The 16,671-nt window shown below is 35.8% G+C and overlaps 1 protein-coding gene across 1 annotated transcript; it reads right to left on the bottom strand.

The window, feature by feature from the left end:
• Window positions 1-250: 250 nt before the first annotated feature.
• On the bottom strand, window positions 251-16,136 carry LOC117332775 (trichoplein keratin filament-binding protein-like). The gene is made up of 15 exons (XM_033891807.1): window positions 16,062-16,136; window positions 14,876-15,066; window positions 14,190-14,298; window positions 13,710-13,811; window positions 12,879-12,935; window positions 12,633-12,701; window positions 9,358-9,531; window positions 8,579-8,691; window positions 8,057-8,123; window positions 7,057-7,167; window positions 6,554-6,615; window positions 6,306-6,387; window positions 2,456-2,641; window positions 1,956-2,099; window positions 251-1,648 (listed from the first exon to the last, which is right to left on the bottom strand). The coding sequence occupies exons 2-15, from the start codon at window positions 15,064-15,066 to the stop codon at window positions 1,619-1,621; spliced, it is 1,497 nt and encodes a 498-aa protein (XP_033747698.1). The 5' UTR covers window positions 16,062-16,136; the 3' UTR covers window positions 251-1,618.
• Between the last annotated feature and the right edge of the window lie 535 nt (window positions 16,137-16,671).

Here is a 16,671-nt window from a genome sequence, read left to right as displayed (position 1 = left end):
TGGTCCAAACGGTTGGACCAGAGTTGCTTGTTTATGAAATAAGGACGGACCTGATGATAATTTGTTGTTTTCGGACAAGCTATGACAAAGACTTTCCAAGGCCTGCATAAGAATCTGCAGGTCCGTTATATAGGCCTGAAATATTACATTTTTTTAAAAACCGACAAACCGGTTTGTCAACATAAACAAACATGTCCACAGATTTGAAACCTGTATCAGACCTTGTCAACATGAATTCAGAACAATAAAAGACATTTGTATATTTACTTTTATTTATAATATCTTTTAGCTTCTATGTACAATAAATATGCATATTATTTATCAATATAAAATAATATCTTTCTATCATGAAAGACACCAGACAGAATCTCTAATGAACCAAAAATCAGCATGATTCTAAACCTACTGGTACACATTGCCACAACCTAGCACTAAACTAGCTATATCTTAAGAGTGACTTTTGCATAGTGACAGAATGAACAGATTGTATACAGAAATAGTTTTGAGCAATTTATGGTATCTGAGAAATGACATGATGGTCATTGTTGTCCTAATAATAGTCAATTGTGTAGTGTACCCAAAAGAGTTATTGGCCTTGGCACATGCTTCAATGGCATTAGTCGCCAAGTACAAAGAAACAGATATATACATTGTATGTATTTGACATACATGCCAATTGTTCAGCCTAACAATAAAGAATGGAGATGTCCATTTAATACTACAAGTCTGGTATTTATAATCAATGCAGAGTACTTTTCTATAGATAAAGGGACAATCATAATCTATAAAGAAATACTTCTTATGAGAGAAAACCTGATCAACAGGTTGCAGCATTGAAGGTATACAATCTGTACTTGATCTTTAAGAACTAAAACTGTAACCGTCAAATGAACAGAAATACTTTTTTTATGCACTGAATTCCTATAGTTACATATATATAGTACATTTATTATTGATGTATGCAAGTATTATTTGATATGTAAACAATTTTCCAAAAAAATATCACTAATAATTCAATCAAACATTTTTCATCAAGTAACTGTCAAACAATCTGACTAAGACAGAATTTAAAATTCAAATTCATGTACATTGTGTATCACATAAAAACATACAAAATATTGATACAGCTTCTTCGTTCGTTATGATCATGTTCTAGACAGTGTTGGATAATAAGCAATCCATAATGGACAGCCAATCCCAAATTACAACACCAACATACACACACAATATTCAGTGGTGTAAGTAGACTGTAAACACGCCTGAAAATAAACCTCCATATTTGCCAATAGATGAATGAATGAAAGTAGATAAAATCTTGTGATCTACCCATACAAATGATAGTCAAATGTATATGGCCTCCCATGTAATACCAGAAAATGTTGTCAGATCATTTCATCAAAGAGAAACTGGTTCTTCAACTTGTTCAACAAGATTTGCTTCACAATGAGTAGTGCTGCCAGAGATCAAACAGTAAAACAGGTTTACAGCGATGCTGTATTTAAGGGAGCAAAGCTGCTGTATCCAGGCTTGTTCTAAATCTATTTTACTGTATAGCATTCCAAACATCATGGAAAACTGAGTTCCTATATTGTTTCCTATTCTTGATTTATCACAGTGGTTAGGTCCATGCCTGTCTTCTTCCGTGTTGCTGCAAAGAAACAGATTTGTGATTTAGTAAAAATATTGTGTAACCTGCCGTCACTATTTTGTGATTTTGACACAGTAAAATATATCAGACTGTCATGATAATAGAAGATATCGGAAATGAAATACAAAAAAATAGATAAATAAATAAACGGGCAACCAGAATCTGGATAGAAGTTGTAGTGTTTACATAGAAGTAAACTCATAACCTCAACATCAACAAGTATTTGGTTGTCAAAGTAGGGTACAAGGTACATAACACATCTTGTACAAGCACAACAGATAAAAAAAGCCTGTTACAATTGTCCTACCCTAGGTGTTGGTCCTCTGATTCTCATCCGCTCGGTCTCCTGTCGCAGAAATTCTGTGTATTCTTCATTCTCTTCATGGTCACGAAGGGCTTCCTCCTCTTCTCGTTTCCGTGCCATCTCCTCACGCTCCTTCCGTGAAAACATCTGTCAAAAGACACAGAAGGTTATAAATTAGATTTACAAACTAATGATTTATTGGATGTGTGAGATGGGGGCTAAGGCACAACAAAAAAAGATGTCAATGATTTTTTTGCATTCACTTAAATAGTCAGGAGAAATCAATGCTACCAATTAAGATATTATAATCAATTATCAAGTATGATGTATATACAGTATACTAAACTTATCTGTACAATGGTATTACAGTAAGAAGTACATAAATTAGGGCATTGTCTTAATGCTGTTAAGTTAAATTACCTCATCATACAAAACTGTAGATAAGCAAGTACAATCATGGTACTTTATGATAAACTAATTGTAAGGTATATTCAATAACTCACCTGTTCTTGTAGATCCATTTTAATTGCTTCCTTCTCAGCTTCAGCTTTTTGCTTATCTCTGTGTGTCATCTGGTTGGCTACTTCCATCTCGCGTAGTAACTGTTCTCTGTGCTTTAGAGATAATTCTTGCTGCTCCCGATTCTCCTCGATTCGCGTCACAATCTGCTGCTGTCGATCATCCAACACCTAAAACAGGTACAGTGAATTCTGTATTATACAGTGTATATAGATATAACAAGGATGGATAGTATTGCAACTGCAATACAAAGTCCCCTGCCTGACCCAGGGGTGCAACTATTTATTTCCCATTTTTTAAACTACGTGTTATACTGATCACGTATACCAAGTTTCGTTAAAATCGGAGTAGTACTTTAGGATTGTCCGGACAAGTCTCAACCAATGAGAAGTCGGCGGCCATTTTGAAAATTGGTTTTTCGAAAAAAAAATGGTGAATGCACAACTACATGTTATACTGATCATGTATACCAAGTTTCATTAAAATCGGAGAAGTACTTTAGGAAGAGTTGTTCGGACAAGTCTCAACCAATGAGAAGTCGGCGGCCATTTTGAAAATTAGTTTTTCGAAAAAAACAATGGTGGATGCACAACTACATGTTATACTGATCATGTATACCAAGTTTCGTTAAAATCAGAGTAGTGCTTTAGGAGGAGTTGTCCGGACAAGCCTCAACCAATGAGAAGCCGGCGGCCATTTTGAAAATTGGTTTTTCGAAAAAACAAATGTGGGATGCACAACTACATGTTATACTGATCATGTATACCAAGTTTCATTAAAATCGGAGAAGTACTTTAGGAAGAGTTGTTCGGACAAGTCTCAACCAATGAGAAGTCGGCGGCCATTTTGAAAATTAGTTTTTTGAAAAAAAAAATGGTGGATGCACAACTACATGTTATACTGATCATGTATACCAAGTTTCGTTAAAATCGGAGTAGAACTTTCGGAGGAGTTGTCCGGACCAGCCTTAACCAATGAGAAGCCGGCGGCCATTTTGAAAATTGGTTTTTCGAAAAAACAAATGTGGGATGCACAACTACATGTAGTACTTTAGAAGGAGTTGTCCGGACAACTATTGCGTGACAGACAGACGGACGGACAGACAGACAGACAGACAGACGGACGGAGGGTAAACCTATAGTCCCCCCGTTTTTCAAACGGCAGGGGACTAATAAGAAACTACTCGCACATTAGTACATAACCAGTAATAACATCTGCACCAGGGGTACACTAGTACTGGTAGTATAGTACATAACATTCCTGGATAAACAATCGTGCCCACACTACAGGTAGGATGGTTCTATTGTACTTACAGGCTAGGGTTGTCTTATTATATATTCTACCATGTTTGCTATGCAACGCCAGTTTTGATTGGTTTAAAACCATGTATTATTTTCCAATAATACACGCTCGTGCCAATAATACATCCTCGTGAGTCACGGCTGTTACAATATTATATTTCTAAAATTCACCCGTTTCATAAAAGATTACTATAGCTGAGTGGGCTAATGGGTTAGTCTTTCAATACATTTTTATCACGACGCGAGTTCGAATCCTACGGAGGCCCCCCTCTTTTTTTCTTTTTCTTTTTTTCTTTTTCTTTTTTTTTATTCTTTTTTTTTTTAATTTTCAAAATCAATGCCATATGATAGATGCTATTGATCGTAGTACTGTATTGCCGGTATATTTCATCAACAAATAATGCAATACTCAAGAAATAAATTACAAGGTTTTCTCTGGGTTTCTTTGCTGTTTTTCTATTAGAAAGAGGTCGATCTCAGAACTAAACAGTACATGGTAGAATAGAAATAATCAACTTTGACTCGTGTATTGTTGCAGGATATACAACTCGGACTCGGATATTTTGCATTTTTAATTAATAACTCAGGCCTGCGGCCTTCGTTATTAATTTAATTGCAAAATATCCTCGTCCTCGTATATCCTGCAACAATACACGAATCATCGTTAATTATTTCTTAAATAACTGGCTCAATAATTATATCCAGACTGCATTTGTGTATTGAATGCCTGAATAGTAAACTAGAAACAAAAACATGTCTTCCCTTCTTCATTTAAATATTAGGCATTGAAATGTTTTGCACCCAATTGACCTTTGACCTTGAGGTCATTTGAAGTGGAGACATTATGATGTACAAAATGAATTTACAAATATAAATATATGCATTATCTCCCAATAACAGAAATGGAGAGAAACGCAAACATTAACCAGTCTGTCAAAAGTTGTGAAAATTCAATTCAAATTTCCAGTTAGACTACAGCAATTAATAATTGTTTTCATTAAAATATTGTTTCTAATGAGTGAACAGCCAACTCTGCAGAACTTCTTAACAGAATTTGTGTGATGGACAGGGTAAAGCTATATATACGGTAAACCTCCGATTAGTTCGAACAAAATTAAATAAATATTGATGAATCTGTTCAAATTATTCGAAATTATACTTCAGAAAATAAGTGCGAGTTCGAACTATTCGAGTCAATATCTGCGAAAATCTCGGCAGAGTAAAATCAATAGACACAAACACATCCATCGTAAATCTGATACGTAACAATGGCGGCCTGAACAATGGCACATTTATAAGTAAGTAAAATGATAGTATTTTATTTAATTCAATGTTAATTGATCGTTAAACGTTCTTCATTTCGCGATAATTATGATGGTTATTGCGCGAAGCCCCTCGGTTAATGCGTAGCTACAGTAGGTCCCAAAACAGTACAGTATACGTTTCATTTGTGACACAAAAGTTAAACATTTGTACAGTATAATCTTTGCATGGTTATATTTTTTTATCTGAATCAGAAACTATCGCTATATTATTGTAATAAATGGTCTCTTTAATACATCAAAAGCAGTCTACATAACCTGTTGTGTTTACGAAAGCACTACTGTAAAAATAGGCGATATTTCATGTTGGTAAAATAAAGTCAGAACATCAACATGTCTGCTTTTAAATATGCCCAGTCGTATTATCTACCAAACATAGTTGATACCTGCAAAATTATCCATCACTAATTGGGACACCTGTGGATTGTTTTGACTGGATATGAATACTTTTCACGTCACTCAGCATGATCGGGAAGCCGATCTTTTCAACTTTACCGCAAGCGACACCTCGCGTGGCCTGTTTACCTAGCATGAGGTCGCAGGTTTTCAGGTAATACCTTGATTGGCAATACTTAAGAGATGTCCAGTCACAATTAAATAATCATAATGCAAAGTTAACACTAGTTATATGTGAAAATGCATGGACGATTTCTTAGTTTGCCATACAGCGCGAATACAAATATTGCATGTTAATTATACATTGTCAGGGCCTAAATTTGCAATCAGCTGTCTCGTGCGTGGTGTATTTTGCAATGTAAAAAAACTGAATTAACGCTAAAATATGTGGCATATATTAAATCACAGACGCATTCTAATGATCACGCATACAATCTAATAACATAAACGTACTTGCTGATCAAATTTAAATCTTGGCATTTTTTTCTGGGCCGGTCATCGGGACCGAGTCATCGCGAGCTTTCAATGGAGTTTGCCGAAAATATCTTACTTTACGTTCTTCATTTGACAAGTTCAAACTATCCGAAATGGTGTCAGTTATAAACAGCCAGAGTTCGAACTATTACTAGCTAAAAAATTATTGTTTTTCTAGAAAAAAATGTGTTTGAACTATCCGCGTTTTCGAATTAATCGGAGGTTTACTGTACCTCTTACAATTTTAAGGGGGGGGGGGGGGGGGGGGGGTCATACTTTAAGAAGCACACTATCGCTTTGGCTTCAGAATTGTTATAAAGTCACTGGCTATAATGATTTACCTCCTGCATAAGACGTTCTCTTGCTTTCTTCTCACGTTCCCATTCTGCATCCCGTTTCTGCCACATTCGTGCAGCCTCATCTCTGAAAATAAATATGGTAATTTGTTTGATGATGTCAAGACAAAAAGAGTAACATGTCTGTACAAATTTTTTTTTTTTTTAAATTGACCAAGTTTAGTTTAGAGTATTATAATGACAGGGAAAGAATAAATTATTAACAAGATGGAGGCTGCATTAGACGTACTTACTGGTATAACATCTCCAGCTCTGCTTCTCTGGTTTTCTCTAGTCTGATCTGGTCTTCAATGACCTACACATGTAACAGTACAGTGTTAATATGTACACAGACTCAGGGTATTAGTGTATACATCAGATAAGTTAGTATATTTAATAAAACCAAAGCTACTGCAAAATTAATGTACTTCTGGTGCACAAGAATTTAAACCTATAATCAAATTCAAACAAAGCTGAGGCAATGATAAATTGGTTCATCCACTCTACGTGCTGAAGGGAACAATATACAGACACTTAATTACTCAATCATAATTCAGCAAAATACTTGCAGTGTGAAAAGCACTTAAAATATGATTGTTGCAAGAACACAAGTATACAATTTCATATTAAAAGAAGTGTTTCTTTCAGTATAAGGTTTTATTTCAATATGTTACAAATACAACATTAAACCATTAGAAACTAAAAGTATCATCTCTTGTTTTTCTATATAGACGTTTGTGAGCAGTAAACAATAAACCTGTTTCATCCATTCAGCATCTGCCTTGGCTTTCTCACGTCTTGCCGTCTGTATATGGTCCAACTCATGTTCCTGTTCTATCAGTGAATCAAGGATCTTTTTATCAAGTTCCTACAAATGGAGAATTACATGACAACTGTAAAATACTAGAATCATTTATCTGAATGTGTATCCTCTCTCATCTGTTATTCACTTCAAAATACATATGATTAATTTTTCTTTGTTTTCATGGTAAATACTCAAATGTGATTGGTCGAAAAATTCTTTTCATTCTTCTATGAAAGAAATTCCGAGAATGGAGCGAAAAATGTGACGTCACAATACGACAATTGACGTTGCGTATTGATTTGAGAAAAAGAATCTCATTTAAAACCAGTAAAATTGTACATAAAACATGTTTTAAATTAGTAAATCATTTTCAAAAATTAATTACAAGCGTGGATGTCAATTTGTTTTTAGTTTCATACCCCGATGAAACTAAAAAAAAATGACATCAATGCTTAAGTAAAAAGAAAAATATAAAAAATTTCAAATAAAAGGACAATTTTCAAAAAAGTGATTTTATCGTTAAATTTGATATTTTTTGGTGTTTGGATGCTTCCAGCAGGTTTGGCAATAGTTTGAACCTAAGCAAATCCCAAGGTTTAGCTGATTAAATCTTTATATGGAGTGAAAATTTTATACTAATTTCATTGTATCGTAGCTCAGTAGCAAAAGTATTTATCCAACAATAGTGTAAGTCTATGTCTGGTAATAAACCTACTCATGTGATAATGTCTGTCATAGTTCAATATAACTGTTAAATATATGTTTGTTTTGCTATAAGTTTGATTTACAGTCAACAATGTGATATGTTGGCATCTTGGTTTACAACAGCATAAATATTGCAATATTTTTAACCAACCAGATAGCTATCTTAATAGCTCAAACTATTAAACCATATTGGTAACATTATTCAATTAGACTAAGTGTAAATCTAATTTTCACATGTAGAACATACCAATTCCGCTTGAATTTGTTTTGATCGACGCATCATTTGAGTTTTATGTTGTCGTAGCAGCACCCGCCTGAAATAAATAATTGTTTTTTGTTAATCATAAATGTTTATTTTAGAACAAATGCAAACAAGAACACAAAAAAAACAAACACTTTTTCAGCCAGAATTTATAATCTCTGTTTGTGGAATTTAGACCCTTGGGTTTGCCATTATACTTCTGCATGTCAAGTTTAAACTTAAAATATATTTCATGTTTTTGCAAAATAACTGCACAACCTGGTCATTTCCACAGGGGGTTAGGTGGAAAATCTGGCTGAATTAGTTTTGATAGTTGGGGTATTTTTGCGATTTTTGAATTTCCTTGTACCTACATTTTGTTCCCTCACATCACTGATGATTCCCAGGACAAAACAGATGTGTGAAATAGTTTTAGATTGGTGGTTTGACTTAAACTGTATTGGTAACTGAATTCTTATTTTAAAGTGATTATAATTTTTTAAGTGCAATACCAACAAGATGACATACCCATGCTCCCGCTGCTGACGAGCCATTTCTACCCTCTTTCTCTCTTCATCAATCCTCCCTAGTCGCCACTGCTCCTGTTGTAATTCCTCTTCCTGATTCTTTAATCTTTCAGCCTGAAAACCAAATAATTATTAGTCTATATAGCAAGGATAATTAATTTTGACATGCTTTTAACAAAATGATCACCTTGCAAGAAATCCTGTTTTGTAAAATTTATGGTACAACCTTAGATAATCTTATGAATATTGTTTAATTTTTTCTTCAGAATGTTCTTAATATCTATCTTTAATTGATTTACTTATTACTGTTATAAGAATTTAAAAATATACAGGTAAGTAAAGTTAAAAATCATCTATTAAATATTGTTTTTAATAAAATGTCACAGATATGAAGTATGACCACTAATACACTTAACCCTTTCACCCCTACTGACCATATAGGACTTAAACTTATGAAAGAATGGCAGAGTCCACTAAAGTTTCTTAGGGTTGAAAGGGTTAAGTACCTTATTGTCTGAAGACTTCAAAGAGATCAATAGGCTAAATTTTCAAAAATATATAACCCATCTCTATACCCAGGAATCGTCAAACATATAGATCCCCAAATACATACTGGTCGTTCTTCTTTTTTGTGCAAAATCCCAGCTGCTACAGTTGAATTTCTTTTTTTTAATTTCTTTGTTTTGCAGGAAAATTATAATAAGTACATGTAATATACGATACTAAATTGCAGGTTATTGTTAGGACCCATGGGCACTTTAAAAATATCATATGTCCTACCTCAAATTCTCTATTTTTTAATTCTTCCATCTGTTCTCTGAGTATTTTTTTTAAACGTTTTTCTTCGTCCAATTTTTCTTCTTCCTTTCTCCTATCTGAATCTATGCCTGCCAATCTTTCTTCTTCCATTTCCAACTCTATCCGTTCTATTTCCTTCTTCTCCTGTTCTTTTCTCTGTGAAAGAAAAATCAAGAGATATATTTACATATTTTGTAATATCATTCCGAATAATGTTTGGTAAACAATGGTGAAAAGGGAAGTTAGACTAAGGAGCTGGCAGAATTGTTCAACCCTATCCATGGCCTAGGAAGATATCTGGCACAAAGTAAGAGCAAATAGCAGCTCATAGACTGCAAGAGAATTAAAAATTACATTATTGTATGATATAACAATATACATAATTATGTATATACTATAATTATGTATATACTTATAATTATACATGTTACTACAGTATGAGTACATTAAATCTTGAAGGTAAATATTGTCTTTACCAAATGAAGTAAGAATTTTAAAGAGGAAATTTTCTGTTGGAAAATGAGATAATTTTCCTGAACATTACCAACTACCAATTGAATTCATTGCAGGGAAATTCTTCTTGTTACTGTAGCAAGGGGAAGAAGACATGTGTGAGAGTTCACCTAGTATTAAGCACTAAAAAACAGTTTTAGGCTAAATAGAATTGATAACTTCATGGAGGGAGTTATTTTTTTATCATTTGATTGGTGAATTGGAAAAAGAGATGAGGGCATGTTTTTTTTTTTTTTTTTTTTTGTTTTTTTTTTTTTTTTTTTTTCAAACCAATCATTATCCATTTCCATACAAACCGCTTCAAGATGTTGTTAACAATGATTTGTCATCATGATGGTTTTTTGTCTTTGTTTCACATTAATGAACATAGGCTCTAATTTTATGGTCAAATATAATGGATATTACACGGAGAAAGGTTTGTTGGTGATGTGATGCTTTTACCTTGCATTCTTCTACCGGAAGAATAATGAAGATTATTTTTATTTAACGTCTAAAAATATATAAGATTAGGGGTTATTTTTTTTACTTCAAAGCAGACAAGGGAGGGCCTGAGAACCCAGTTATTTTGGCCTTTAAATATTTCTTTAAGATATTAATGCAGATTTTGAGAATCATTATGAGAACTGCTGCTGTTATGAAATATCTGTATGAAAGCCCTGTTCTCTTACTCAAGATCCGTATGAGGGCCCTGTGCTATTACAAGGGATCTGTATTAGGACCCTGTGTTGCTACTTGGGAATTTGTATGAGGAACCTATGCTATTACAAGGGATATGTATGCAGGCTCTGTGCTGTTACTTGGGGGGGGGGGGGGGGGGGGGGATCTGTATGAGGGCCCTGTCCTGTTAATAGGGATCTGTATAAGTACCCTGTGCTGTTACATGGGATCTGTATGAGGGCCCTGTGCTGTCACATGGGATCTGTATTGGGCCATGTGCTGTTACAAGGGATCTGTATAAGTACCCTGTGCTGTCACAAGGGATCTGTATTAGGGCCATGTGCTGTCACAAGGGATCTGTATAAGTACCCTGTGCTGTCACAAGGGATCTGTATGAGGGCCCTGTGCTGTCACGCGGGATCTGTATTGAGTGCCCTGTGCTGTTATTTGGGATCAGTATGAAGGGGCCCAGTGCTGTTACAAGGGATCTGTATTAGGGCCATGTGCTGTTACAAGGGATCTGTATGAGTACCCTGTGCTGTCACGCGGGATCTGTATGAGTACCCTGTGCTGTTACAATGGATCTGTATTGAGTGCCCTGTGCTGTTAGAAGGGATCTGTATGAGGGCCCTGTGCTGTTATTTGGGATCAGTATGAAGGGGCCCAGTACTGTTAGAAGGGATCTGTATGAGGGACCTGTGCTGTCACGTGGGATCTGTATGAGTACCCTGTGCTGTTACAAGGGATCTGAATGAAGGCCCTGTGCTGTTACAAGGGATCTGTATGAAGGCCCAGTGCTGTTACAAGAGATCTGTATGAAGACCCAGTGCTGTTACAAGGGATCTGTATGAGTACCCTGTGCTGTTACAAGGGATCTGAATGAAGGCCCTGTGCTGTTACAGGGGATCTGTATGAAGGCCCAGTGCTGTTACAAGAGATCTGTATGAAGACCCAGTGCTGTTACAAGGGATCTGTATGAGTGCCCTGTGCTGTTACAAGGGATCTGTATGAGGGCCCTGTGCTGTCACAAGGGATCTGTATGAGGGCCCTGTCCTGTTAATAGGGATCTGTATGAGGGCCATGTGCTGTCACGCGGGATCTGTATGAAGGCCCTGTGCTGTTACATGGGATCTGTATTAGGGCACTGTGCTGTTACAAGGGATCTGTATTAGGGCACTGTGCTGTTACATGGGATCTGTATTAGGGCACTGTGCTGTTACAAGGGATCTGTATTAGGGCACTGTGCTGTCACGTGGGATCTGTATGAGTACCCTGTGCTGTTACAAGGGATCTGAATGAAGGCCCTGTGCTGTTACAAGGGATCTGTATGAAGGCCCAGTGCTGTTACAAGAGATCTGTATGAAGACCCAGTGCTGTTACAAGGGATCTGTATGAGTACCCTGTGCTGTTACAAGGGATCTGAATGAAGGCCCTGTGCTGTTACAAGGGATCTGTATGAAGGCCCAGTGCTGTTACAAGAGATCTGTATGAAGACCCAGTGCTGTTACAAGGGATCTGTATGAGTGCCCTGTGCTGTTACAAGGGATCTGTATGAGGGCCCTGTGCTGTCACAAGGGATCTGTATGAGGGCCCTGTCCTGTTAATAGGGATCTGTATGAGGGCCATGTGCTGTCACGCGGGATCTGTATGAAGGCCCTGTGCTGTTACATGGGATCTGTATTAGGGCACTGTGCTGTTACAAGGGATCTGTATTAGGGCACTGTGCTGTTACATGGGATCTGTATTAGGGCACTGTGCTGTTACAAGGGATCTGTATTAGGGCACTGTGCTGTTACAAGGGATCTGTATTAGGGCACTGTGCTGTTACAAGGGATCTGTATTAGGGCACTGTGCTGTTACATGGGATCTGTATTAGGGCACTGTGCTGTTACAAGGGATCTGTATTAGGGCACTGTGCTGTTACATGGGATCTGTATTAGGGCACTGTGCTGTTACAAGGGATCTGTATTAGGGCACTGTGCTGTTACTAGGGAATCTGTATGAAAACCTTGTACTCTTCCCTTGGGAAATTTTCTTCATTATTGTTACGTTTTGAAATGTTCTCTATAATAAAATATTATACTCACAGCTTTAGTTTCATCAACTTGCCCTGCCCAGGTACCAACCACTTTCTCCTTCACCAAGTCCTGCTCCACCTGAACAAAGATCACAAAACTCATGGTCCGACAGTGGAATGAAAGTTCATATTAGTTGCTTCATGACTACCTATTACTTATTAGGTAGCTATTTCTTGTCAGATAAATGTAAGGATCTTTTTTCTAATGAATGCTATCTATCCTGATATAATATATTATCTAGAATGTCAATCTTACCCGTCTAAGGTCAGGGTTGTTCTGTCTCCAGTGTTCATACAGTTTCTCTTCTGCCAACTGTAAGAAATGATGCAAATTTGTAACTGGAGAGTTTGATTAAAGATAATATGTTATTTGATTTTACATCTCAAGATAGTTCCCGGATAACAACAAGTGACTTATAGCAGGACAGGGTCAGATGATGACCAGTAACTTATAACAGGACAGAGTCGGATGATCACCAGTGACTTATAACAGGACAGGGTCAGATGATCACCAGTGACTTATAACAGGACAGGGTCAGATGATCACCAGTAACTTATAACAGGACAGGGTCAGATGATCACCAGTAACTTATAACAGGACAGGGTCGGATGATCACCAGTAACTTATAACAGAACAGATGATCACCAGTAACTTATAACAGGACAGGGTCGGATGATCACCAGTAACTTATAACAGGACAGGGTCAGATGATCACCAGTGACTTATAACAGGACAGGGTCAGATGATCACCAGTAACTTATAACAGGACAGGGTCAGATGATCACCAGTAACTTATAACAGGACAGGGTCGGATGATCACCAGTAACTTATAACAGAACAGATGATCACCAGTAACTTATAACAGGACAGGGTCGGATGATCACCAGTAACTTATAACAGGACAGGGGGGACAGATGATCACCAGTAACTTATAACAGGACATGCACAGGGTCAGATGAACTGGCCCAGTTTTTCTATCCTTATCAAGTTAGCCAATCATTCAAAGTGTCTTCATCATAGACAAGTAATTGATCAATGTGGACACGCATCTGTTCCATTCACATCTTGCTATTCGTCATTTCTTACCCCTTTCCGTTTCTCTTCTCTGGCGCTGCGTAGGGTATCTGCTCTATCTCTCATATCTTCCAGTCTTGTGTAGTTAGCCTTGGAATATCCTTTCAATTCTGCCTGTGAATTCATGTCATAGTTGTTAAAGCCTTAATAATCTATTTACTGTTCTACTTCTAATGATAATTGAACTGCTACAAATTCACTCAGGTTTTATTAAACTATTAATTTTGATAATATAAATCAAAATGATTTGCCCAAAGGTTATGAAGTTAATATCTGTAAACATCCATTCAACAAATAAATATGATTTCTATAATGATTGTTTAGGGCTTCAGGTGTCACTGCAACAGCTAAATAAAAAAGATTGCATGTTAATCAAAACGAGGTCAAGCTTTACCTTTATGAAGTGTCAAAAATTAGATTAGATATGATTTACAAAACAAGATATGCTTCGCAAGAAAGTCACAACACTGATATTTAGAAAATCAGTCTTACCTCATATTCATGTCTTTCCTGTTTCAACATGTCAGCAAGTAATAGTCGGCGGCGTTGTAAGTTTATAGCCTTTAGGTTCCTTTCGTTGTCTGCTTTGTATTTGTCTAGGCTAGAATTTGATATTACACAAAAAGTTATCAACATGTACCATACAGACTTAGTAATGTTTTGATATGAAATATCATATATTTCTTATAAAGTCTATGTATTTTCTTATTGTCCACCTGAACTGATATAACACTTTGAGGCTTCAATTTTACAGACTTCAGATAGTGAAGGATTGAATAGAAATAAATATTGAAATCAACAATTAAATATGCCTGATTTTGAAAGATAATAATACAATATTACAATTTAATATTTTAGACATTCAGATCATTAAAATAATATACCATATTCTATTAAATTGAATACAAAGTTCCCTTAATCTGTCAGATGCTAAATCAACTCCAACATTGTTAAAGGATTACAAGGCAAGAAATGTATGACTAACATTCCGATGACATCATAACAAGTAATTAATTAGTCAGAAACATTTATGATTTAGCAAGCCCAAAAAATTCTCACCAAACATTTGCCTTAAGTGTACACTTTTTTGCTTTAATATAAAATCACTTAGTTTCAGTTGAAATTGATAATATACTGGCAATACTGCATGGTCACATGTTTTTTTCTCGTAAGGTTACCTTCCACGCAGTGATGCCTCTGATTCCCAGGAATTCTGTTTGCTTGTAGTCAAATTTGATTTGTTCCAATAAGCAGCGTCCTTGCTCCATCGTTCATGGAAGTCATTTTGATGATTACGTTGTTTAATTATTGCTTGTTCATACATGTTTTTCCTGGATGTCCAATAACGAGGCATTGTTGGTAGTGCCATCTGGTTTCAATAAGATATCATACATGTATTTATATCAACAAAGTCAATTCTGGTACAATGTGTCAAATGTTAATTAATATATTGCCACAATAACTATTAGGTTTCACATATCCACTTAGAATGAATATTCATACCCTGCCTTACACTGCTCTCTGGCAGGGCATTTTCGAGGTTCATTGTTTTGCAATACTATCGTCAATGGAAGGCAATCGTAGCACTGACGACGACCATCTGTCAGAAATTATCGGCCGTCGTCCAGAGCTACATGTACGTAATCGCAGCTAATATCCACGTGCACTCAGTCTTCAAAAATAGTCTCAATGTGCATCTATACCCTAACACATATATTATTACTTCATAAGGTAAGGTTTTCGTCATGAGAATGATACTAGGAATAATAAAATGATACATTTGTTCATTTTAGTTATTCCCTCTGGCCTCAGGTTATATGGCTGATACTTTAAAACTTATACATTTTGACTGAGAGTTTCATTCGCACTTAACCAATAGATATAATTGTTTGAGGAAGTAAATGTAAATGTGATCTATATAGATTTACAGTTAAGCTTGTGTTGTACACTTGTAGTAGTCCTGCTATACTGTACAAGGCTAGCAAAATGATCCCTGTTAATCAATTCAAGCAGCCGATCGCAATCGACTAATAGTGATATTAACAGTAAACATATGTTTGAAAAATGCAAATAATCATTTGCGAATTATGCAGTTTAATCTCAAACATAATGGGATAACAACATATTGTTCAAAAACGGTTAGGCCTATAAAACAAAATATCATCATGATCAACCGCGGTAATTTCAATTTCCCACACAACAGAGCAAGTACATTCACGTTAGCTCTTGAGGTTTGCCTACAGATTTTTGTTGATTCACTCGCTCTCAGGCCACTTGATTTCTGCAACCTTAAGTAACGAATTGATTGAACAGTAAAGACCTATATTTTACCAGGAAAATTGATCAGTTCGATGCAATACTTACGCTTATAACTTATTTCGATGAGGAATTTTGTATCGAATGTCAACAGGAAGTCAAACATTGCTCGTTACGAAGCATGCGCAGTTGAATTTTAATACACACAAGTAAGTCCAAGCTGATGAACCGAACTAGATTGGTAAGAATAAAACCAATGACATTTTCACGGACTTATAGATTCGAATATAAAGCCGTGGTAAAACCAAATGCCGATAAAGGTACAGATCATATTGAATATCTCCAGAGATTTGACACCTCAAAATAAATGAAAATATAGCTTATGGACATAAATCAGTCCCATTTTTGTTGCATCTAGTCTATACAAAAAGGTTGGAAAGATACTGAATATAGCCATTTTTAAGGACACTAACATCTATAGAATAGAGACAGGTCAAGGGAAGCTAACTTAATACCTGGACTTATTTATTTATTTATTTATTTATTAAATCCGAAATGACTGAGTGAACTAATTAGAAAATAATCAACTTATCTCAAATAGACAACTTCCATTTTTCCGTCTTTCACATTTGACAAAATTTACCCCATCCAAATCACTAACCAGCATAAACACTTAGGAGTTACCCTTACCAATGATTGTAATTAGAACATTCATGTA

The sequence above is a fragment of the Pecten maximus genome, chromosome 8, assembly GCF_902652985.1.
Source record: "Pecten maximus chromosome 8, xPecMax1.1, whole genome shotgun sequence".
NCBI classification, from domain to species: domain Eukaryota; kingdom Metazoa; phylum Mollusca; class Bivalvia; order Pectinida; family Pectinidae; genus Pecten; species Pecten maximus.
Note: the sequence above shows the minus strand (reverse complement) of the source record. Positions and strands in the feature narration are given on the sequence as shown.

Coding starts and splice junctions, on each gene's coding strand:
- LOC117332775 (XM_033891807.1), bottom strand. CDS start 15,066: ATGGCACTACCAACAATGCCTCGTTATTGGACATCCAGGAAAAACATG. Junction 6,616..7,056: donor ATGCTGAATGGATGAAACAG/GTTTATTGTTTA, acceptor TTACATGTGTAG/GTCATTGAAGACCAGATCAG. Junction 1,649..1,955: donor TCAGAGGACCAACACCTAGG/GTAGGACAATTG, acceptor GTTTCTTTGCAG/CAACACGGAAGAAGACAGGC.